Raw genomic sequence first — 25,823 nt, 5'->3', positions numbered from 1 at the left:
GGCCGCTAGATGTACTGGCACTGAGCATGCGCCGACTGCAGACTGAAGCTTCTCGACTCGGTGCATGCGTATGAGGTTCACTGAAGCCCCCAACGCGGATACAGTACCGTACCTGCCCACTCCGAAGCTCCCTACACCGCCCCCTGCTGGCTCAGAGCATGCGCAAACGGTCTGTTGAAAGGCGGCTCTGTAGCGGTGGCGGGTTTGTTGTGACGGTAACGCTGCGCGCGCTCCCCGAGGGAAGGAGTCTTGAGCTGCTGGGGCAGAATCCGGAGGTGAGACCGTGAGGGGCGAGACTCAGATACCGAGCTGGGCCTGGCGGGGAGGCGCTTGAGGCTGGGGTGCGCGCCTGGTGCTGGGGGGGGGGGGTCTGAGAGCGACAGGGGAAGGCGGGGATGCAGGAGCGGGACAGAGAGGCATCGCTCTCCACATGGGAGCGGAATGGGGGCCCGGGATCGGGGGGGCGCCAGGTACGTGGCTGGATGAGGGGGGCCCGGGATCGGGGGGGCGCCAGGTACGTGGCTGGATGAGGGGGGCCCGGGATCGGGGGGGCGCCAGGTACGTGGGCTGGATGAGGGGGGCCCGGGATCGGGGGGGCGCCAGGTACGTGGCTGGATGAGGGGGGCCCGGGATCGGGGGGGGGCGCCAGGTACGTGGCTGGATGAGGGGGGCCCGGGATCGGGGGGGCGCCAGGTACGTGGCTGGATTAGGGGGGCCCGGGATCGGGGGGGCGCCAGGTACGTGGCTGGATGAGGGGGGCCCGGGAACGGGGGGGCGCCAGGTACGTGGCTGGATGAGGGGGGCCCGGGATCGGGGGGGCGCCAGGTACGTGGCTGGATGAGGGGGGCCCGGGATCGGGGGGGCGCCAGGTACGTGGGCTGGATGAGGGGGGCCCGGGATCGGGGGGGCGCCAGGTACGTGGCTGGATGAGGGGGGCCCGGGATCGGGGGGCGCCAGGTACGTGGCTGGATGAGGGGGGCCCGGGATCGGGGGGGCGCCAGGTACGTGGCTGGATGAGGGGGGCCCGGGATCGGGGGGGCGCCAGGTACGTGGCTGGATGAGGGGGGCCCGGGATCGGGGGGGCGCCAGGTACGTGGCTGGATGAGGGGGGCCCGGGATCGGGGGGGCGCCAGGTACGTGGGCTGGATGAGGGGGGCCCGGGATCGGGGGGGCGCCAGGTACGTGGCTGGATGAGGGGGGCCCGGGATCGGGGGGGCGCCAGGTACGTGGCTGGATGAGGGGGGCCCGGGATCGGGGGGGCGCCAGGTACGTGGCTGGATGAGGGGGACCTGGGATCCTGGGGGCACCAGGTACGTGGCTGGATGAGGGGGGCCTGGGAGTGGGGGGTGCCACGTATGTGGCTGGATGAGGGGGGCCTGGGATTCTTGATAGATGGATTGGGTATTAAACTAGAATTTACTATTATGGGAGTGTAATGAGTGGTCCATAGTTGGCTGCTTTAACAGAATGATAAATACCAACTATTATATTTTCAACTGGATTATGTAAATGTGAATGGCTTCTACCTGTCAGTTTATCTTCCCAGAGTAATTCTTCTCATTAATCTATCTTGGTTTCATCCACTCCCATTATGCATGCAAGAATCTAAATTCTCACATTTGAAATGGGATCCTGTAGATCTTTCAGCAATCAGCAGCAGGTGCCTCTTTGCATCTGCAAGGAAGAGACTATTGGCAGAGTAATCCCCCAGGAGGTCATGTAGGCAGTGTCAGAACAGATTTTCTTTCACCCAAAGGAGAATGTGAGGCTGTAATCTGTCCGTGGTTGTATCCTGAACTAGCCTTTTATCTCTAAGATTTCCCACTGTTGCTACCACCAATGCAGCTCCATCAGTGGGAGCATTAATATAAACCAGCATTTTAACTCCAGTGTCATTTAAATCTGGTGGTCAAGGTAACTTGCTAGTTTAAAATACCAGTGTCTGGTCTATATTAGAGCTTCTACCAAGGCTAACAACAGTAGATCTGAACCACTGAAACTTCAGAAAAAGAAGTAGATGTGACTGCAACAACACTGAATGTCAGTAATGTCTAAGAAATGCCAATAGAGTCTTCATGTGTCAGCAGAAACTTGCACATATGGACAGATGGGGTAGCACAGTTGTGCTTGAGCATTAGTCATTGTGGTCCATACTAGGCACTTTAGCCTTAAACCTGCAGTGTTTGAGGCAGTTAAATATAGGCATGCCTTTTGTGACATAAGAGAGAGATATAAGTACCATGGAAAACCCAATTGTTCTATTTTTTTCTGGTCGTCCTGAGCAGCAACTGTTGGGGACAAAATTCAACATCCTGACCCCCACTCAAACACATCACAGCCCCACTGTGGCCACTGTCAGCACTGAACGATGGCCGCAGCCCCTTCAGAGGAATTTCAGCCACTAAATCCACATAGCTTCAGGGTTTAAGAAGTCTGGAAAACTGCACAGCTGCCCTCTGTACAAGAGAAATTTCACTGCCCAACTCTGCTTTTCATGGGATACAAAACTGGTCCAAAGTCTTCCACTCTAGAGCTTGATCAACCACAGTAAAAAGCACAATTTTATATTTTTCTTTTTAGGATTAAATACAAAGTGAAGGAGAATGTCAATAGTCACAGTACAGCTTGGTCAGTGTGGTAACCAGATTGGTTACGAGGTGTTTAATGCTATCTGCAGTGACTTCCACAGCACACATGGACTGTGCTCCAAGAAGGAGAATGAATCCTATCAGGAAGCTTGCAAGGAACGTTTCTTCAGTGAGGAGAAAACTGGAGGTACAATTTTTAAGGATTTTTTTTTTCATAGCATACTCAGCCTGTTAGAAATATATGTAGTAATAAATAATACTTTGCATTTCTATTTTAGGATGTGCTTTAGGTATATTCATGAATTTACTATCTCAGCTCTGTATTTCCTATGCATTATCATTAGCATTTAACAAATGGCAAAGTAGACACTGAGAGGTGAAGTGACTTGCCCAAGGTCACATACCAAGTTAGTGGCAGAGCTGGAACAGACCCCTGCTATCCTGAACCCTGAATCTGTGCCTTAGTTCCAAGACCACCTTTCTTTTTCTTACAGTAATAGAACTATTGCAGTGAGCTTTGTTTTTCTTGTTTTGTGCCTTTGATTGCCATCATACATTCATGAGACCTAACAAAGAGCTTTTCTAGATGAGAAACATGTTTTTTTTCTTTCCAGGTTTCTGTTTATTACACGTTAGGTAGATCAGATTAAATACTGGGCCATGAAGCCTGTCCATTTCAAATGCTAGCTGACATGAATGGTTTCCCTAATGAGTCCGCCTCAGGTCTCTGTAGAATTTGCAAAACACTTTGGGATAATGAAAGGTTCTATGTAAATGTAAAACTTTGAGGGTCAAATCCCACTCACCTTATTCTCATGTACTGTCCCCCTGAAGTTAATGGGATGACTTGCATGAATAAGAGAAGTATGATCCGGCCTTTAGTATGTTGTTATGCCCATTATGTGAACATTGTTCTCTTGTTAAAAGGTTTAAGTATGATGCAGTCTTTTTGATTTTGCATTTTTTTCTCTCTCTCTCCAGTACCTGTTGCCCGGGCTGTACTTGTTGACATGGAACCTAAAGTAATCAGTCAGACCCTCTCAATGGCTGCTAGGTTTGGCCACTGGAAATATGACCATCAGTCACACTTCTGTCAGAAACAGGGGTCTGGAAACAACTGGGCAAATGGGTATAAATGATCATCGCAAGCTTCGCTAATAATAATACAGCATGTGAATACTAAGCAACTGCCTAGATTCACAGACATCCTCTCTTAGAAGCAGAACTGTTGCTGCTGTGAAGTAATATACTGCATGCATAACATTACCCTGATTTTATTGCTATTGTAGACTGCTTGTGCTCTTTTTGCAGGGAACTGAGATTGATATTTACAGTGAAGACCTACTACTCAGTTACAGAAAAGTGAACAAAATGTCACCTTGATATCTAACTACTTGATTTGTGGGTGCAGAAAGGGAGGCCAATTTTAAAGATCAAGCTTTTAATGCAAAGTAAATGGCACAACAGAACAATTGAGGATTGTTCACTGCAGGCAGCATTGGTGATAACAAAGAATTAGATAAATGGATCAGAATTTTTAAAAGAAGGAAAAGCTACTTTATATGTTTGCTTGGTTGACTTTATTGCTTTTGTTTTGCTATAAGAGTTCTTGCTCTTTTCGCTTTCTCTCTTATGCTGCAGTTACTCTGTTCATGGGCCCAGGTACAGAGACGTTATCATGAACCTGGTACAGAAGGAAGCAGAGAAATGTGATCGACTCAGTGGATTTTTCACAGTAATGAGCATGGCTGGTGGCACAGGATCAGGCATGGGAGCCTATGTGACCCAGTGCTTAAGGGATGCTTTTCCGACCTCATTTATACTCAACCAGGTTATCTGGCCATATGGAACCGGTGAGGTGAATGTTAAAGCTCCATGAGGGTTCTGCAAAATTTTTAATCAGTATTAAAAGGCCATTGATAACCAAAAAAAAAAAACCCCCCTACACTTGCTTTACCTTCTAATGTTACAAACAACACCTAAAATGCCTATAACTGAAAGATATTGGAGAAAGAGAGAGAATTGTCTCTTTACAGTTTATTTACTTTGTGTATTTGATATCACCTTATGTATAGTCAGTTTCATTGTTTGCCTGTAGTCAGTTGCTGTGGGTCTTTCAAAAGTGAAAACAAATCATAATTTTTAAAATGTGATTGTAAAACTGCAAGTCCCAACTATGAGACTTATTTCACTCGTGCCTGAGGCTATCTTAGTACGTATAAGGCCCCTGTTGCCATAGTAGGTGAGCACATCACAATTTTTCTCCATTTATGTATCGTTACAACACAGAAGTACTGTTATCCCTATTTTACAGATGAGAACTGAGGCACAGAGAGACTGTGAGCTAATGTACAGAAGAAAGGCTTTGTCAATACAGCTGTAATAGACACACAATTTATAACCAGCATAAGGAGATCTTTTGTCAGTATAGTTAAACCACCTCCCCCAAGCAACATGAGCTATGCAGACAAAAGGATCTGAGGGCAGGGAGGCAGGTTTGCTGGTATAGCTATGTCGGACAGGGGTATGAATTTTTCCCCACATCCTGTACTGACATAGCTATGCCAGCAAAATTTTGCAGCGTAGATCTGGCCTAAGTGACTTGCCCAAGGTCACACAGGGAGTCTGTGGTAGAGCAGGGAATTGAAACAAGGTTCCAGTTTATTACATGGCAAGTATAATAAATACAGAATGATCCTACAGGTTCATTCTCAGTGTCTGGCTATGAATGCAGCTGTGGATGATAAGATCAAGGCAGGCCTTCTTCACTATCCAAGTGGAAGCTAAAGTGGTTGCTGAATTGGGTGCAAGATCTTGGTAAAGGGGGGAATCAGTCACTCCATGAAGAATATCAAAAGAGGTGACATACGTTACATAGACAAAAATTCTTAATTTGTTAACTCATCCTTGTTGATGTGCATTTCTGCTTCCAGGTTATTGTTCAAAACTACAACTCAGTTCTGACACTCTCACACCTGTACCAGTCATCAGATGCTCTCCTTGTTCACGAAAATGATGCCATCCACAAGATCTGTGCTCAGCTAATGAATATTAAAAAGATCTCCTTCAGGGATGTAAATCAAGTAATTGCACATCAGCTGGGAAGTGTGTTCCAGCCCTCTTATTCCTCAGAAGAGGACTCACAGTATAGCAGAAGCCCACTAGGTATCTAATTATAACAACACTTTCTGCCATCTAATGCTTTCATTTCAAGGATCTCAGAGCACTCTTCAAACAGCGAGCTAAACATCAGCCCCCTCTGTGAGTTGGGTGTTATCTCCTCTTTTATAGATTCATAGATACTAAGGTCAGAAGGGACCATTCTGATCATCTAGTCCGACCTCCTGCACAGCGCAGGCCACAGAATCTCACCCACCCACTCCTATGAAAAACCTCACCCATGTCTGAGCTATTGAAGTCCTTAAATCATGGTTCAAAGACTTCAAGGAGCAGAGAAGCCTCCCTCAAGTCAACCATGCCCCATGCTACAGAGGAAGGCGAAAAACCTCCAGGGCCTCTCCAATCTGCCCTGGAGGAAAATTCCTTCCCGACCCCAAATATGGCGATCAGCCAAACCCTCATCATATGGGCAAGATTCACCAGCCTGATACCCAGGAAAGAATTTTCTATAGTAACTCAGATCCCATCATTTTAAAGATGATGAAACTGAGGCAGAAAGAGATTAAGTGACTTGCCAATGGTCATGCAGCAGAGTTAAGAGTAGAGCTTCTGACACCCAGTCATGCTTTACCACAAAGTGATACTTCCTCTTTCCTAGTGGCCTGGGACTAATTTACATTTTAGGTGAAACCATGTGCAAGTCAGTGGTTTTGTTTCAGTTTTGGAGTTAGTTTAGAACTATATGCAAACTGAAACCAGATAAAAAGGCTTGCATAAAAAGCTGCAAACCAAAATTAGAGCATTATGTCACTCTTGTTAGTGATAAGTCAGGTCTGTGTTGTGTGTCATCCTGGAATGAGAGAATTAATTTATCTATAGATTCATAGATACTAAGGTCAGAAGGGACCATTCTGATCATCTAGTCTGACCTCCTGCACAAGGCAGGCCACAGAATCTCACCCACCCACTCCTACGAAAAACCTCACCTATGTCTGAGCTATTGAAGTCCTCAAATCATGGTTTAAAGACTTCAAGGAGCAGAGAATCCTCCCTCAAGTAACCCGTGCCCCATGCTACAGAGGAAGGCGAAAAACCTCCAGGGCCTCTTCCAATCTGCCCTGGAGGAAAATTCCTTCCCGACCCCAGATATGGCGATCGGCTAAACCCTGAGCATATGGGCAAGATTCACCAGCCAGATACTACAGAAAATTCTTTCCTGGGTAACTCAGATCCCACCCATCTAATATCCCATCACAGGCCATTAGGCCTATTTACCATGAATATTTAAAGATCAACCAGGGAGTGAGAGACCTGAAACTACAAATACCATGAGTCAACACGGTGGCTTTGGTAGACACACAGGTTAATGTCGACCTGACATGAAAAAGAAGGTTTCATTTAGATTTTTCTAATGGAAAGTTCTGCAGAAATTGATCCTTTCCTGTGGAAAATTTGAATCCTGGTGAAACCCCATTTTTCAGTGGTAAAATGTTGCTGCTGAAACCTTTTGACTAGCCCTAATAATAAACTAACGTTGTCAAAAGGAGCTCAAACTGTAAACTAAAATCTCCACTTTGTATTTTTGCTCTTGGATGAAATATAAATGTGCTTACCAGTAATAGAGCAAGAAGAAGAAGTTTGGCAGAGTAACAGTGAGCTGCAGCCATCTCCAGTGAGGAATCATATAAGCAATAGCAGAGAGTACAAGGAGTCCAACAGAAAAGGCTACTTGGTAAACAATTCCTACTGTCCTTCTATAGCTTAAGCCAACAAATTCTGTGACTAAAAAGATAACACAAATCAAGGTAGAAAATAATCAGTGATAAATCAATTTAGAGATTGGAAAACCTAGATCCCCTAATTTAAAACCATTTAAAATTTAATAGATTCTAGAATTTATGACCTTGTAAAATTTCTGTCCTGTCTAGAAGCCTTAACAGCACTTTAAATTGAGTTCTCTTCAATAATGTATAATAACTATTTAAAAATCAAATTCTACAAATTGGCCATGTTTCATGAACTTCTGTTACATAGACTCTTTGAAAAGTTTGGATATTACTAAACCACAGTAAATTTCTAACAGTGATTTTGGTATCTAAATATTTACCTTTTTAAATGAATACCGCTAAGTGGAAAATGGCAGTAGATTTAGGGGGGCCAGGGGAGGAGGTAGACAATTTGTAATTGATATTTCTTGAGAATGTTGTGTATGTAGTTTAATAGGTGTTGATGTATGGTTATGTGGACTTGTATTAGAAGATGTTCAGTATCATTACTGTGTGCATATTTAATTTTTAGATTTCTTTTTCTCAGAAAGGGCTTGGTGGTATGAGCTCATTTTGAGATTACAGATGAAAGAAGAGTATAAATTGTGTGTCAGGGTTAAGGGTGTTGGGTTGTGACGAAATATGCATTTCTTTGTACTTGTGAAAAAAGCTAATGCGGTTTTGGGATGCATCAGGAGAGGTATTTCCAGTAGGAATAAGGAGGTTTTAGTACCATTATACAAGGCACTGGTGAGACCTCACCTGGAATACTGTGTGCAGTTCTGGTCTCCCATGTTTAAAAAGGATGAATTCAAACTGGAGCAGGTACAGAGAAGGGCTACTAGGATGATCCGAGGAATGGAAAACTTGTCTTATGAAAGGAGACTCAAGGAGCTTGGCTTGTTTAGCCTAACTAAAAGAAGGTTGAGGGGAGATATGATTGCTCTCTATAAATATATCAGAGGGATAAATACAGGAGAGGGAGAGGAATTATTTCAGCTCAGCACCAATGTGGACACAAGAACAAATGGATATAAACTGGCCACCAGGAAGTTTAGACTTGAAATTAGACGAAGGTTTCTAACCATCAGAGGAGTGAAGTTTTGGAATAGCCTTCCAATGGAAGCAGTGGGGGCAAAAGATCTATCTGGCTTTAAGACTAAACTCGATAAGTTTATGGAGGAGATGGTATAGTGCCAAGATTTGTGGTTACTACCCAAAATTTCCATTTTGGCATTTGCCCATTGGTCCCTGCAACAATAGACTCAGAGTGCAGCCAGACAAATGCAGAAGAGGATTTATTATTTTCTGTACTCCCATGTCAGACAGAAATGCGGGGTGGGGGGGAGCGGGCCGTTTGTTTCTACATTCTTATGGGTGATCAGGAACACAGGGTCATTCCCTCTTTTGTTCCTGTTTCTGTGTATTTATGGTGCGTCTTCATTGTTTTACCCTTTTGCTGTACAACTTTTACCATGAGGAAGGGGAAAACAAGTTTCAGTGGTCTAATGAAACATGATTAAACCTATTAAATGTCATAAGATCATTAGAACTGCCATATTGGTTCACAGTAGTGGTCTGCCTCATCTAGTATTTTTTCACAACCAGTGGTCATTACCAGATGCTTTTAGAGGGAGGTGTAAGAAACACCCTAATGCAGCGGTTCTCAAACTTCATTGCACCGTGACAACAAAAATTACTACATGACCCCAAGAGTGGGGAACCAAAGACTGAGCCTGACTGAGCCCCACCGGCCCGGGCTGGGGGACCAAAGCTGAATCCCATGGGCTTCAGCCTGGGCGGGGGAGCATGTAACCTTAGTCCTGGGTGGTGGGGCTCTGCCTTTGGCTTCAGCCCCTGGCGGTGGGGCTTGGGCGTTGGCTTGGACTTCAGACTTGTTGGTGCCCAGGACCAACACCAGCCTTGGTGATCCCATTAAAATGGGGTCATGACCCACTTTGGAGTCCCAACTCACAGTTCGAGAACCGCTGTTCTAGTGGACAACTATGGAATAACCTGCCCCTAGGGGAAATTTCTTCCTAACCCACCTCAGTTAGTAGCAGGTTTTTGCCCTGACTCATGAGCATTTATATTCCCTCTAAATAATTATCCTATTTGATGTAACTGAGTTTCTCTCTCTGTGTGTGTATATTCAATTTTTAAAAATCTTATTAAGAAATGTCATATATAAGCACTACTTTTTTAGTTTCAATTTTGTCCATTTCAGTGTCATGTCATATCCTCATGGTCTTATATTATGAGAGAATAAATAGGAGCATTTAGTTTACCTTGGCTATGCTATTTGTTATTTTGTATAGTTCTACCATGTCTCCTCTCTAAATAGTCCCAATTGCATACAGAATTAGCTTTCTGCCTCTAATCAGTCTCATTGTTTTTCTTTAAACTCCTTCGATTTTAGCTCTCTCACTGAGATACATTCACTGGAACTGATTTATACTTTGACCTAACAAGAGCATTATAATACTATCACTGTTTTCCATCCCATTCTTTATATATTCCAGCATATTTGCTTTTTTTGACCACCACTAAACAAGGATCAGATTTTTTTCTGGAGAGTTATCTGTGACCTCCTGAGAGTGCTAACATGCCAATATAGATCCCAGCAAAGCGTATGAGTTGTTCATATTGTTCACTGTGATGTGTATGACTTGCACTTATCAACTCTGTATGTTGCCCCTCATCTTGTGTCATTAGATCCCCATGAAATTCCTCACTATCTTCTCTCATAGACTAGCCTAAATATTATTTGAGCAGTCATGGCAGATGTTTTTTGATTCTTAGGAGACTTAATGGAGTCGTTAGTTCCCCATCCTGAATTCAAGATGTTGGGTCTTCGTAACATACCGCAGATGTCAGAGAACTCCCTGGCATACAGCACATTTACTTGGCCTGGGCTCATCAAACATCTAAGACAGATGCTTATTGCTCATGCTAAGATGGAAGAAGGTAAGAGGTGTGTGCGCTCCCTGGAAATCAGTTACTCTTTCAACATAAGTTTCTATGCATGGAATAAGGTTTATTGCCTTTAGGAACTCATTGGATAGCTTTAATCAATTCAGAAAGAAGTAGCCCTCTTCATCTGACAGCAGGGATTTTTCCCCACATACCCACCAGCTCCTTCCACTAATAACACTGCTGCCATAAGACCTTCCAGTTCATCCCTGGTTTAGCTCCCAGACCTCCCGACTAACTATAAATATTAAGCATATGTAAAACAAAACATTTTGGGAATTACTTCCATGATTCACTTGGAACAGCTCTTGGATTCCCAGGGCTGCTTTTTTTTTTTTTTTACACTTTAATCCTCCCACTTTTACCTAGACAGGTGGTGAACTGTAATATGGCTTCCAATTACATAGTTTAGATACCAGCAAGGCACAAGGATAGCGAATTGTTTACTGTGGACATTTCCTATGCCATAGGAATAGCAACTGCAGTGGGAGATTTCCCTCCCTACGAACTGCAGGTTGAGCTCCATTATCTACGAGTCACGCAACTGCTGCTTGATCAGTGAGTGGAACCTACGTGCTGTGGCACACCCTCGGCCAGATAGCCAGTGCCAGGTACTGAACATCACTAGCACTAGACGGTCTCCCAGTAGACTTCTTTCTGAATGCAGCCATATTTCACATCAGGAAGATAGGAACTGAAAAATGTAAATTAATTAAGCACATCACATGATTGAAATACGGATTTTAGTTTTTTTCAAAAACTTCTGTTTCTAGGTATCGATTGGCAGGTGCGACCACCATTGCCAGGGCATCCTGTCCCCCTAAAAGCGTCTTCAAATCAGGCAATACATTTTAACACCTCCGTTGCCAACCTGGTTGTCCTGCGAGGAAAAGATGTGCAAAGTGTTGATCTAGGTGAGAAAAAATACACAGCAATTAGTTATTCCTTCTTCCGTCTCCCAGTGTTTTCATTGTGGCAGTCACTGGCGAAAGTGAAAAAACCTGAAGGCTACAAACTTTAAAGAATAAGGTCAACGTTTTCTCTGCAAACACATTCTAAAGTCCAAGGCCGTGTTATGCAGTTATGAAGGACTGCTGTATTTACATACGTCGACGCTACACTGGCAGTATCTATCAGGGCTTCCTAAAGCAACTTGTTGGAAAGGAGAGGTATCATCATTACTGTAAAACTAAATTCTATTTGTGGGATAGGATTTGTTGCGATAGTATACTGCTACTTGGAAAGATAGAAAGCCGCTGCAGGAGTGGGCGACCTCAGAGCTTGCTTATCATCACACAGCACTGAAGCAGTGTGGGGTACTTCTATATCCTGCCCTCACCACATTGTGTGGGAAAGAACCAGTTTGAAGTTACACTTTTATTAGGCCCATCAGGTGAAAATATTGTTTGGAAGTCTGACTTGATCTGCCACGTAGCAGCTGAGACTTTAGAGAACTGGTGGAACAGAGCTACCTGGATGATTTATTGCAGCTGTTTTTTCTTTCACAGCAGGGGCTTGTGAGATCACCCACCTCATTCTATATCACTCCCAAAGCCCCAGCTTCTCATTATTAGCTGGGACACAGCAGCTATGAGAACAAATTACAGTTTTCCTTTCCACTTATGTTGGTTTGTGAAGTTAAATGGGCAGTGTCTGCAGCAGCTCCTGTTGCCTTGACAGGCACAGAACCAGTCAAACTGTCCTTTTCCAAAAAGAAAAGGAGTACTTGTGGCACCTTAGAGACTAACAAATTTATTAGAGCATAAGCTTTCGTGAGCTACAGCTCACTTCTGAAGTGAGCTGTAGCTCACGAAAGCTTATGCTCTAATAAATTTGTTAGTCTCTAAGGTGCCACAAGTACTCCTTTTCTTTTTGCGAATACAGACTAACACGGCTGCTACTCTGAAACCTGTCCTTTTCCAGAGTCACTTTTTTAGTCTGTGTATTCATGCAGTAGAGTTTGAGTTCTAGCATACAGTACTCAGTGTAACATGCTGATTGGAAAATTCTAGTTGAACATATAAAGAAAATAACTTGGTAAACTTCATTAGTCAGAAAAAACTGCCTTATTCCCATTGCAGGAGGTTTCAGAGATCCAGCATTGTATACATCCTGGCTAAACCCTCAAGAGGCTTTTAATATATGGAAAACACCAAGAGCCTTTAACAAGTATGAAAAATCTGCTTCTTTGGTCAGCAACAGCCAGTTCTTGCTGAAACTTATGGACAACATTGTGGGGAAAGCTTGGAATATGTTTGCTTCCAAGTAAGTGAAAATAAGACTCTATTTTTCATTTCTACTTTTCAGTATTTTCATTGGAAGTAGATAGTTGCAAACACACCTCAGTTTAAAATGCTTCACAGATAATTCTGATTTGGGATAAAAAGGTGTCCCTTAACAATAAAAGAAACAGCGATACCAGCTTCGTTACAGAATATGTGTAAATATGGTGGTAGTTTTCCAAATGTTCTTGGGGGATTTGGGTATAGAAGCCTCTGTGTCACAGGTTCAAATCCAAGCCAGGCAGTAGTGAGTGCAAGTTGCTGATCAACCCTGCTGTGAAAAATGAGCACAATACATACAGATAGGAGTACATCCATTCCTGTAAAGAGCAGGAACAAAGTTCCCACAGATCAAAATGACTTACGAGGAACCAGTGCTATGTGGCTGATTTCATAGAACATTGAACCAAATTCATTTCAGAGAAAACTTGCCAGAACAATTTTTTTTTTTTTTTTGCAGAGCACTCAAAGACAGTAAAATTAAGTCAGGCCAGTGGCTATTCCCTTACCTTTATCAAATGGTGGGTGGCCTTGAACCATTTCTCCATGGCACAATCACTTTCCCCCCCCCCCCCAGCAGTCACTGCAGAGGAACTTGAATGATCATGGAGGCTGTAACCTTGATTCTGGAGGAACCAACTCTAGGGTTGAGGCAGCGTGGCAGAGCGGTGTGGGGCAGCTTGCACTACTGATGTTATATCTGCTCGGTAAATAGGACCAGTTTCCAGTGCAGTCAAGTTGGCACTTTCACCAGCATTAAAAAAACCCCAAAGTTACTTGTCCATTGCAGAATATGCATTCTAAAAAGAATACATACAAACTTTTACTGATCACACAGTTTCTAGGTTGAACACAAACTTGCTGCTCATTCCAGGAAACAGTAAGTGGCTTGGTTAAAAACATTTTGAGAGTTGCCTTTTATAAAGGCTCTGACCCAGGAGGTTTAAAACCAGACTTTAACTCAAAGAATAAGTGCCTCTTCTTCCATCCCATGAGGCCAAGATTATTGGGCATCAGAGGGCATGTGTCCAGTAAATGTGGGAATTAGCCACACGATCTGTGGAAATAAGAGCTGAATAGTTTTGTTCCTAAATTTATCTGTTAAAATCATGCAACAAACAGCAGTTTTAAGTTTGGCCCGCAAAGACTACTTGACATTTTGCCCATCATAAATGAGTAAACTGCTGCCTTTAAGTACAATAATTGCTTTTAGTGGCTCTGCTGAGATTGAGAAGCAAGCCAGAAAATGCCCTTTGCAATTCCCCAAAAGCCAGCCACTGAACCTGAAACTGTATTGTTCCTTTAAAAGCAGCATACCTGAGGCTATAAACACTATTAGAACTAGATTATGTTGTATTATCCAGTATGAATTACACAACAAGAGTCCAAACAAACAATGTACTAGAAATTCAGTTCTGGTTTACAGGGGTGGAAAATGCTCATTACAACCAGCTCAGTCTGATGCTGTACCAGGTGTCAGATTTTTAGGGACCAATGATTTGTAATGTTTTGCTGTCTAGTTCTCTGTTGTTTACCCAAACTCTTTGCCCCCTCAGAGCCTATGTTCACCAGTACACTAAGTTTGGGATCGAAGAAGAGGACTTTCTGGACTGCTTCACAACTCTGGAACAGGTTATTTCTAGTTATGCTAGCCTTTGATTTTCAACTACTTACAAGCAGGGCTTCATCAGAGGGAGTACACACTGAAAGGCTTTCTTTGTCAGCTTCCCCAAGTTGAAGTGGCTAAGGGAGGTACTGGAGTGTAAATGCTTTGTTGTTGTTGTTGATGGAATAGTAATCTACATCAGGACTGAATATATTCCTTTTCTCCCATACAGACAAGTGTATTTTGTATATGAATTTATACACTGAATATTTAATAAAAGTTTTATTTTTCAGTATATTCTCCTTAATTTACTCTAATTTGAAGCCCCTTAACTTCTACTCCTCCCCCCCCCCCCCCGGATGTGCATACATTTTTCCTGAAGAATTTCCATAGCCTGAAGTTTTTTTCAGGTTGAAATCTAGCGTCTGAACTAATATTAACTGTCATGATATAGTAGGACTGAACGATGCTGTTAGTTACAGTACTAATACAATTTGATCTTTCACTTTAAACTTTAAATTCTAATATTTAGCCTGAAAGTGTTTTACCAATAGCCACCAAAATACCCGTTATCAAAGTAGTACTAATAAAAATAGATAAACATAATTTACCATTAACTTATTTGCTAATATTCACTAAGGCCCCATTTGCTGTGCAGCAAGCTGATGTTAAATTCTGTTGCAAGAGCCCTGATCTCTGTGGCACTCCAGTATGACAGATTGGAGATTCTGCAGCATCTTTATTTAAAGTTTTTTTTTTTAAAAATTGAGGTTCTTAATTCATATGAAAGTGAATGATAAAGTTACACTAAGGAGACTTTGCTGATTATGGTAAATTCAGTTTAGTTTCTGCTGTCTCTATATTGTCCAATGTGCCACATTTAGGTTGTCAGTCTTTATGGTTCAGAATTAACAATCCCTTGAGAAGAACTGAGCAGTTCAGCTATCTCAGCTACTGTTGCAGATTGTCCTGCAGATTCAGGAATTCACTGTAACCATTTATATTGGGTTATACATAGATACGTAGATACTAAGGTCAGAAGGGACCATTCTGATCATCTGGTCTGACATAATGGGTTGTTTTTTTTTTCCCCATGAGGGCAGAAGTAGCTTTGATAAATGAAAGATTCTAGAGCAAGATCCTACTGCAGATTCCACAGATGCAGGACCCTCCCTGAATGTTGGGTAACGTCAAAAATCCCCCTTAGAAATGTAGAAAGCCACAAGTACTCCTGTTCTTTTTGCGGATACAGACTAACACGGCTGCTACTCTGAAACCTTAGAAATTGTTGGACTTTAGACTGATTTTTCCACAACCACAAGGTGGTGCCATTGTCAAGTTATAGACTCCAATGTTCACCCTGTGAACTAATTCAATAGGAAAGCTGCTGCAATCGTGTGCAGGGTACAGCATCAGCACATATACTGGAAATAGGCAGATTTATGACCTTTCAGCTCTGGTTGTTCCTTGTTTTGTTTTTTGTTTTCCTTGTTGCACAAGATAGGAGGTGGAAGGTTTTCATATGGTAAAATAATACACTGGGAAAGATAAATGTATTTATTTTATACTAAATCACAGACATTGTCCTTCTTTGCTGACTGGAGCCAGTTTCATTTTGTTGTTTCCTTTGTATTTCTTATCCTCTAGTTTTTGTTTTTCTACCTACATACACCAAGTTCTTCATTACAAATAGCCCCCCTTTCAGTGGTCACACCATAAAATTCAATCTTGAGGACTCTTCCCTTAAGTTAGTTCAGTAGATACCTACAGTAAACTTTCCCTTAGGTCCGGATTGCCTTGTAGTCCAATTAAAATGCGAGCAAGCACATACTGTGGTGGTAAATGTGTTACAGCTCATTTTTATATATATTCTCTCTCTCTCACACACACACACACACACACACACACACACACACACACACACACACACACACAGATTAAATAGCTGACTATTGAGTTTAAATATTGAAAGGTTGACCTGTATTAGACACACCCTTGAACTCTCTCTTCCCTCACTCCCTAGGGAGAGTTTTTGGTTTGTCAGCATAGTTATAAAGTTATTTTAGGTCTAGAAAATATCTTCAAATGAAGTCTAATTTAAGGGCAGTCCCAGATGCAGAAGATGATCTTGTGACTCACCTGGGCCATAGATTAACTTGCAAAGTGCCTGCTGTCATCCTATTTCCTCTTACTGCCTTCTCTGGTTTACACTTCTGCATTCTTCAGTTTAGGCTGGGAACAGTAGCGCCGAGAACCCCTGGGAGCAGCTGTTCTAGTAGTTCTGGCCTTTCAGGAAGGAGGAACTGGTAGAGCTCATGAGTCTTCTTGCTGAGGGTTGAATAAGTGGGTAACTGATTGTTATGAGATTGAGCCAGTACTGGGGCTAAATTCACTATTGTTTGAGTGTATCATGACAGTTGATTGTTGAACCAATGTTAGCAGTTTCAGGGCAAGCTCCAAACGATTCTGGCAAACATGGCAAGACGGTCATGTCTTTCCCGGGCCCCTTCCCAGTAAAGGAGAAAATTCTGCTGACTGTTGACAACATAAAGCCTATTAGGCTCACCCCTTATTTTGCGTGAACTAGGAGAGAATTCGGAGACTGATCTTAATACCTCTCTCTTATGCACTAAAACTAGCTCTGAAAACAATATTCAAGCTAGAGTTTCATATCTGGATTTAGGGAATTTTATAGCTAAAGCCTCAACATTTCATGGGACGGCAGCCCAGGGATTTGTTGCAGTAGTAAACCTACTGCTCCTGTTCTCACACTAATGCACTTGCATTTTTTTCTGTCCAAGAGATGTCACAACATTGCATCATAGCATTTTTCCTCCAGAGACTTAGCAAGGTATCCAATCTAACATCCTCTCTCACTTGCTTTTTCTTAGCCAGTCTTCAGCCACTCTGGTTCCTGCATTAAGGCCCATTCAACTCTCCCTGAAGTCAATGAAAAGACACCAATCAGTCTAATAGCCAAGCATGTTCTTGAAACAAGCTTAGAGGCCAATATTTGTTTTACATTGATTTTTTCTAAGTTGTTTGGGGGATTTTTAAATTAGAATTTCTTGATAAAGAAAAATACTTCTCTGTAAAAATGACTTTGTTGTTTCCTAGCTGCTGGGTTAATAACTTGAAGAAGAAGATTTATTTGGTGGGTTTGTTTTGTTTTTAAACCCTTCTTGAAAGTCTCTCACTTGCTTATTTTTACTCAAGAGACTGGAACTTATTCAGAAGGAGATTGCACAAGAGGTTAAGATAAACACCACAAAACTATTCAAGGAACAAAGGGTCAGGAAAAGACAATACAGAGGGGGGAACTTTTTCCCCTCTTGTTGTTAGCAACATAGTAGGAATTCTTTTGCCTCAGTATTTTAAAAGAGCACCGCTGAAGTATCAGAAAAAGTAGTAGTTCCCTTATCAGAGCTGACAATAGGTAACCAAGAAATTTGATGTCTGAAGACTGAAAGTTCCAGGAACACATGACCCAACCTACAGTTCTAGAGAACATGGCAAAACAAGATAAAATCTTTAACAGATAAACCTCCTTGGAACCGGAGAGAGGTCTGTTACTGCTACATCAACAAGTAAGCAGATATTCCTTACGGCATGACAGTCCTCCCTTTGTTTCTCTTCTGCATGCTTATTATTCCGAGCCTGGAGATCACTGATCCATTTTGTCTGTGGAATGATTTATTTGACATGACAATTTTTCAATTTCAAAATTAAGAGATTGTTGCTAGAATCAGGAAATTTAACAGCCATCTAAGGTCTGATTTCAGTGCTGGGAAAAAAGCAGGCAATTCCAAATAGAGGTAGAAAGGTAGAGCTGCCATTACAGCGAATCAGCGATGATTCAAAAACAAAGAGGACAGATTCAGTAGCTCAAAGGCAGAGCAGAACCCACCTATTAATCTTTGCTTTATGAGGATGCCTGCAAAAACTTGCTCACAAATAGGATTCAGGGCAAAATATTGCCAGTTCCAGCAAGGAACCCAGCTCTTTGCAGTAACATGACGGGATGGCACCCAGTGACCAAAATAATGAATGTTCAGAAAACAAAGTTTCATGCCAGCAAAAATGGCTTTGAGGCAGTGAGAAAAATTTGAGGGGAGAATGGAAGTGTCAGCTTTTGCACCAGCAGTCACGATTATTTTCTTTGCTTAGCACAAGAGATTAATTGGTTGGGATCCTGTTTCATCTCTAGGATACTTCCTCTCAGGCTGTTCTTTAGTAGGGATGATGCCTCGTCCCATTCCAAAGTGGACCTACTTTCCTGGCATGCTTCATGGTTCCTCTATTTTCCCAGGGCCTTGGGGAAGGATGGGCTGAGAGTTAGAGGAGCTGGAGGACTTGTGATTTTTTTTATTGTTTGAAATTATATTAATCAAGCAGCCTCAGCAGTCCCCTTTTTTATTTTACTGTGAAAATTATGTAGGGTAAGCCAGAGCCTTGGATGGGGGCCTTTAACCTTAATGTAATTAAATAAAATAAGTGGCTTGATTCAGCAGTCCCCACAAGCTGATTAACTGAAGGCCTCAATCTAGGAATCATGGACAAATATCCACAACGCAGAAACTACCAGAGATGACACTATTACAATAGGTCTGTTGGAAAGAGGCCAAGGAATGGAGCATAATGCCTGCACTACTCATTTGCCCAGTGTCCCTCCACATGAATGTTAAGGCAGAGTGATTGGTTGGCAGAAGGTAGCTTCTGCTGAGGTTGAGAGTTAATGACTTGTTTGGTGAATAAGGGAACTTTACTTTGGTCCCACCAGTCTGGTGCTTTTCAGCAGCACCAAAAGTTCACCTGTTAAAAGCAGAGACAAAAGAATGAAATTGTTTGAGGGAGTGACAAACCATTGAAGTCTATGGACATAATCTACCTGGATATCGGTATACATTCATCCACAAGAGAACCAACATAGTTGAGTACTGCAGAATGTGTCGTCTGCACAACTTGACTGTGTTGGGTCTTGAATGCAGAGGATAATTTAGTGGAAGCAGTTCAAGATTAAGGAGAGCAATTAGTTAACCAGGAAGAAGGAAGTGATGTGCTATAAACTCTGATACAAGGAGCTTGAATATTCATTTTTATAAAATCCGGTGTAGATGGAAGAAGTCTTATGAAACCAGGCATCAAATCCATGAAAGAAAGCACACTCACAAGTCAAAGTCTATGTTCTAGAGAAGTCCGTGAGTTTTGGATACCACTTTAAAAACTTTCTGTCCAAAGTTAACCACAAATCATCTGGAATCCGTAAGTCAAGGTCTGGATATAAAAATCTGCTAGTTATTGCAATATAGTGTAAAAGCCAGATTTGAAATAATACATGGAACTGATTGTTGATATATAAATATATCAAAGAAATAGAGCATGAGCTGGTGCCTTTCCCAAACTGCTCTCAAAGCACAATCCACACCCAGCCTTAGCAGTACAACAAAGTTCAGTGTAAGGCTCCTTTCCGCATTTGGCTGCTCCTAAAATTCCTACTCCTGGTTCGCTCTGCCTACATGCCCCCAGGGCTCAGTCCAGCACTGCAGCTGTAGGTCAGATTAGATTATCACAATAGCCCCTTCTGGTTTTATAATCCTCTCCCTCTAGACAGCTATTTCCTCTATATCTGGGTGGGGTAATGAGTCACCCTGTTTAATGAGTCAGCACAGCCCATTTAACCCTTCCCCAGCAGGCTAAATAGCTGCAAAAAGGGTGTGGTGTTTCAAGCAAGCACTGTCAGCCTGTTACATGGAGGAAAGGGTAAATGATGAAAATAGAATCTGAGATAGTCACAGAGTTTACAAAAACTCTGACCCAGTTTAATGAAACAGGAGACACAGGCAAGCTTGTGATGGCAATAGGTATCGCAGATGCTCCAGTGTTATGCTAGTGTCACGTAGAACAAATGGAAGAGGTAGCCTGAATTTAACTCCATAGTCCTGTCAAAGCTGAGGATTCCAGACAGCGATTCCTCCCTCAGAGAGAGTAATTAACATAAAACAAAACCACAGGCGGCTAGTATACAGAGTTCAAAATGCTGTTTGATCTTCTAAACCTTATTCAAGTGGGGCTTACTCACAGGAGGAGTTCCATTTAAGTCAATGGGACCATTCATGTGAGTTAGGGTTGCAGGAATAGGCCTGTTTTTAAACAAAAAAAACAAAAAAGGAAAGTTAAGTTGTATCACAAGATATAAAGAGACAGCAGGAAAGAAACTGATAAAGGTTTCTTGGCCCTCCTCTAACCTAAAATTCGTTGTGTATAAGATACTGACTTGGATGAGTGGTAGAATTAACTAGAAGAACAAACTAGTTAATGATTCAAAAATACAAAATATAGCAGAAAGCTGTTTTAAATCATCACACACCAGACACAGAGTTTCTTGTTTAAACCTCACTTACTCTTCAAGAGTTTGTTCCATATTTATATGCAACAGGAAACACAAACTCTATTCTATTGGTATATTATTTGTGCATTTAAAAGTGTAAATTCTATTCTGTGGTCTCATCTGAATATTTCTTTATACGTATTAGTTACATGCACAGTTTAGTGTTTATACACAGATTCACAAAAATACACTTCATCTGCTTGAGAATGGTGTAATTGTGGTCAGATGGCATGATTTAATTTGATCTTTTGCCCAGCAAACTTCAATATGTAATAGATCGTTTTGTGGAGCATGTAAGCAGAACACCGCCAGAGGAGCCAAATGGAAAGCAGCCCTTCTCCCACACACCACAAAAGGTGTAATAAAATACTGACTCTTTGTATTTTGTGTTTGGCAAAGGCAATTGCAGAATCATTATAACACTCTCAGTAAGTATGGTGAGACTTGGGCAATAGTTCAGAGCCACTGCTCTCCAAACCGGTCAGTACAGTATCTGAGCTCAAGAATACACAGCCAAGTTACACGCAACATCACTCATTGCTGGACTGTCATTGTCATTTGTATCTTGCAACTCACAAGGGAAAAACCAGTGGGTTTTCCCGCTCTCTGGGCAGTTCAAGTTTGTAGTTCTGCCTATGTTGTAACTGCTACATTATCTAGAAAGTGACTATATTACTCAGTAGTTCAACAGCGCAAGGTAATAACTTTGCATTTCTTTACTGGATTTTAGGTGAAAAACCAGAATGCTAATATATGCAATTGATGAATGTAAATTCATCTAAAGACCCTTATCCTAAGAGGAAATATTTGATTCTTCTGCACCTGCTAAGTCTGAATATTTCCACTGAGTTCTGTCACACACAACACACAATTCCCTCCACCAATCCAGTATTTTCATTTCAGAGCATTGTTGTATATAAAAAGAATTTGATCCAAGGTCTACTGCTGTATTTTGAATGGTCTGGTGATAGTCTGACGACACTACAAATGACGGCCCCAATCTTACTTCCACACACTTACTTTCTGGGCCTGAGCTGAGCCATGCTGAGGTCAACAGGGCTCCATCCAGGCAGAGGTCACTGAGCCACGGGTCTGCTCAGACAGGATTAGGGCCTAGGAGAGCGAAGTACACAACAGAAAATAATAATGTCAGGAAAACCATAGAGAAAAAAGAGTTATAATCCCAGGGAAAAAACTGAAATTACGGTTCATGTAACATAATACCTAGCTTTTCTCATCTGTAGATCTCCAAGCACTTTATAAAGGAGGTCAGTGTCTCTATCGCCATTTTACCGAAAGAAATGATTTGGGGGAAGGAGGGAGGAAGAAGAGAAGCAGCACAAGACTGACTTGGGAGGCCCGGGGTGTAGACCTGTTACTGGTGTATGAAGTTGGACAACTCACTGAACCTCCTTGTGTCTTAATTTCCCCATTTGTAAAGCAGAGAGTAATACTCACCTTTGCAGAGCACTTGGTCATTACTGACCAAACACCTGGCAAGTTCAAAGCATTATGGACTTCTGTGCAACAAAAATAAGTGTTGAGATACAGATTGTAAGATCTCCCTCCACCAAGAAAGCCAGGGGCTTTCATCAATCTTGAGTTAAATCCTGAAGTCCTTACTCCAGGCAAAACTGCCACTGTAGGTCACTGAGAGTTTTGCTCAAGTATGAACTGCAGGGATTTGGCCCATTGAACAATGACTGAAAGCTAAGCAATTCCAGTTTTCATGTAGCCTCTCTTGAAGCTTCACCTGCAGCTAACACCCTTCCCAGAACCAGAACTAAAGTAGGCCTCCATAAAAGGGCCTGGGAAATTTTCACACTATGGTTTCCCCTAAAAATGCTGCAGCCATTTGTGGGCGATAGTCGCCAACTTCTAACTCCCGAGCACAGCAACAGTATTGGTCAATAGTCGATGTAGTGTGTGTGTGTGTGTGTGTATGTATATATATATATATGGTAATTACACAGGCAGTTCAGCCCTATATAAAATGCTTAAGGGAGGTACCAAATTAAAGATCACCTGCTGCACCAACGAATGCCGATTCTAAGTAAGGCTGTTTAGATAAGCGCCCTCCCCTCCCCCCCCCATTGATCTTTTTAGGTGAAGCTGTGTAATAAATGGGCTCTGGATTTCTTTAGAATTCATCTCTTCCTGTTGCTCATTTCCCCACCTGGAGTCCCTGTTATGCAACATATAAAATAAGTTCCATAGCAACCAGTGGTGATGTTGCAAGCAGAGGTCAGTAGGACTTAGATGAGGAATAAGCAGCAGGAAACAAGCCTCTGAAACCAAGAGGCTGTTTTTATGCAAATATCTTCAGTGAAGGACCCAGAGGAAGGAAAAGGCTGAGAATGACAGTCAGAATGGTTTTTGGCACAGAGAGAGCAACTTACCTCAGGTCAGAGTCAGTGGCAGAGATGGGAATATGACCCAGGTTCCCAGCACGGCGTCATAGCTGTACTGGTTAGTTCTAGGGGAGCATTTCACTGTGGGGAGGTTATTTGGGCAATGCTGCATTAATAGGGGAAATGTAGTAGGTGATCTAATAGCCTTTTTCCAGCCCTAGTTGCTTTGTTTGTAATACCATGCGAGTGGGCAGGTTTTGATTACTGACTGTGGGAAATGCTAATTCTATACAGACACCTCCATAGGATCAGGGCTGCTCAGATACACCTATTAAGTTGTCCACATTTGCAAGAATTTGACTATTGTCACTTATTCTCTAGAGCAATTATTGAAGCCCAATTAACTGCTCAGGAAAGACACCTGAAGAGGGAATAGCATAATTAGTAGTTACCCCATTCCACAGCGGAGGCAGGGGCCTACACAGAATGTGGCAAAAAGTTCTGGGACAGCCCAGGGCCAGAGCTTGGGAAAAGCACTTATGTCCCTATCACCCTAGAGCAGCAAGGCCTCTGGCAATTTGACAGATGGTCAGCTACAGTATAGTGCTGCTTACAGCACAGGCTTCTAGGCAGTCTTAAAACCAATCTAGCAGACAAATCGCCACCAAAAAGTGTTTATATAAATGGGATCTCAAAAACTTTGCTTAGATCCACGGTTACTTCTTCTTTCTAAATAAGGTAGTTTACAGACTGGTATAAAGCTCCAGGCAGTAACAACGTCTAAAAGCAACACACTTTGTCAAGGCAAAGGGAAGGGGACAAATGGTTTAACTAACGGGGATTTTTAGTACGACTGTCGAGGTGAAACACCTCAATACCACTGGCCCAAAGATTGGAACTAACATGTCCTGCATACACTGAGGGCAGGTTTTGGGGCCATTATGAGAAGGGTGCGGCTGTAGGCGAGTTTATCAAAACAGGGAACAATACACTGAAATTACAAGACCTGCCTCTTTCCTTTCAGTTGGAAATGGCAGGTAACACGCTCGTTAAGAACTGCTTGGGCAACCTAATTCATATTTCTCAGGAAGTTACAGGAACAACAATTAAACCAGAAAAAAGAAAAGGAGTACTTGTGGCACCTTAGAGACTAACAAATTTGAGCATAAGCTTTTGTGAGCTACAGCTCCGATGCATCCGATGAAGTGAGCTGTAGCTCACGAAAGCTTATGCTCAAATAAATTCGTTAGTCTCTAAGGTGCCACAAGTACTCCTTTTCTTTTTGCGCATACAGACTAACATGGCTGCTACTCTGAAACCAATTAAACCAGAGCGTCACTCCTATGAAATGCTGATTCATTTGTAATACACAAGATATTAAATATAAACAACTTGTTAAGTGATGTTTAGAGAACACTGACCTTTGGTTTTAATGTTAACATGTTCAAGGTTCTCTTAGTCATTCAGTAAACGATAAGAATCATGCGTAGTAAAGACCAATGTTAGCTTAAAACAGACTAAAATAAAGTTCAGCCCAATTAACTATATATAAAAAAAAAATCTATTTACATGTTTAGATTCATTTTAGAGCATTAAAACTTCAGAGCGCTTTCTTTTTTCAACAGTTCACCAGCTGCACAGCACAAACAGTAAGCAGGCTGAATGACTTCACAGCTAAAAAGCCTGTTTAGTCTGAATTAACACAGATAAATGCACAACATTTTGACTGCAACAGCATTTTGCCGAGTATGCAGCAATAAGACTATTCCAGACTCTTGACTTCATACTACATGCTTTGTTACCTGAAATACAATACAAGCACCAGGATGAAGCTAGGCCCACTTTATGACTTTAGCTTTGATTAAGCAGTTGGTGTGTTTGGGCAGCATCCTAAATATTAGGTCTGGGGTTTTCAAAAGAACCTAAATTAAATGGCAGTTGGGCAGCTAACTCCCTTAGGCTCCTTTGAAAACTCCAGCCTACATTACATCCTCTTCCTTCATCCCCCAAAACAAGTCTAGCAAAATGCATTGTTTTGTTGCCTTTAATAAAGCTTTTTTTTATGGGCATTTTCACCAACCGTGTGGTACAGTAAAAAGTAAAGTGGGTGAAAGAGAAAGAAATGCGTTGTTGGAATGCTGTGCCCTCCAGCTCTTCCATTAGAAGAGAGTACTGCAGCAGGCTCAAATACATTTTGCATAATTGCATTTAAAATAAGCCTGCAAGAACATATACAAACTTTGCCTGTTATATGGTTCTGAAGTGCTAGCATAGCACATCTTATCACAGAGAAAGTGTTTATCCCATTCAAAACTTACTGAAGAAGCTATCAGGAACCCCCCACCAAAGTCCCGGCAATTAAAACCCTTACCACTTAGGCTAGTTTGTCGTCAGTGAGGAGGATCAAAGCCTACCAGATAACACTGGTTATTGTTCTCTTTCACTTTTCACACACTGCTTATTACTGCATACCTGTGGGAGCTGGGAGTAGTTACTTTCATGCATATGAATAATTTCAACCTTTTAGCATATTGCTGCTATTAAAAGGTAGTTTTAACTCTGTGCTTCAAGGAAAACTGCAATTATTGTTGCCTCTGAGGAATAGACATAATCACCATCCTTTATTTTTGCACCTGTAGTCAATTATGGACACAAGTATTTATACTTTCAATTGTGCCTGTTAATCAGGGAGATGTCTAACTGCTATTTGTGCCTGCAATGAATTGTACTTGCAAAGAGACTCAGGCTG

General features: G+C 42.2%; 1 protein-coding gene and 1 long non-coding RNA gene across 4 annotated transcripts; one reads left to right on the top strand and one right to left on the bottom strand.

The window, feature by feature from the left end:
* The first annotated feature begins 31 nt into the window (after positions 1–31).
* On the top strand, positions 32–14,630 carry TUBD1 (tubulin delta 1). 3 transcript variants are annotated; one of them, XM_043499677.1, is made up of 9 exons: positions 32–301; positions 2,581–2,775; positions 3,570–3,717; positions 4,230–4,446; positions 5,522–5,753; positions 10,277–10,441; positions 11,221–11,361; positions 12,529–12,712; positions 14,286–14,630. In XM_043499677.1, the coding sequence occupies exons 2-9, from the start codon at positions 2,604–2,606 to the stop codon at positions 14,386–14,388; spliced, it is 1,362 nt and encodes a 453-aa protein (XP_043355612.1). In that variant the 5' UTR covers positions 32–301; positions 2,581–2,603; the 3' UTR covers positions 14,389–14,630. The 3 variants fall into 3 exon arrangements, with proteins under 3 accessions (XP_043355612.1, XP_038231896.1, XP_038231901.1); XM_038375968.2 differs by having other exon boundaries at positions 33–275; XM_038375973.2 differs by lacking the exons at positions 32–301; positions 2,581–2,775 and having other exon boundaries at positions 3,579–4,441.
* On the bottom strand, positions 11,357–24,217 carry LOC122457009. Its single transcript, XR_006276264.1, has 3 exons — positions 16,475–24,217; positions 12,357–13,529; positions 11,357–12,144 (listed from the first exon to the last, which is right to left on the bottom strand). It is a non-coding gene; the product is annotated as an uncharacterized LOC122457009 (long non-coding RNA).
* Positions 24,218–25,823: the final 1,606 nt, after the last annotated feature.

Source organism: Dermochelys coriacea, chromosome 17 (genome assembly GCF_009764565.3).
Source record: "Dermochelys coriacea isolate rDerCor1 chromosome 17, rDerCor1.pri.v4, whole genome shotgun sequence".
In the NCBI taxonomy this organism is placed as follows: domain Eukaryota; kingdom Metazoa; phylum Chordata; order Testudines; family Dermochelyidae; genus Dermochelys; species Dermochelys coriacea.
Note: the sequence above shows the minus strand (reverse complement) of the source record. Positions and strands in the feature narration are given on the sequence as shown.

Coding starts and splice junctions, on each gene's coding strand:
- TUBD1 (XM_043499677.1), top strand. CDS start 2,604: ATGTCAATAGTCACAGTACAGCTTGGTCAGTGTGGTAACCAGATTGGT. Junction 2,776..3,569: donor CAGTGAGGAGAAAACTGGAG/GTACAATTTTTA, acceptor CTCTCTCTCCAG/TACCTGTTGCCCGGGCTGTA. Junction 11,362..12,528: donor TGTGCAAAGTGTTGATCTAG/GTGAGAAAAAAT, acceptor TTCCCATTGCAG/GAGGTTTCAGAGATCCAGCA.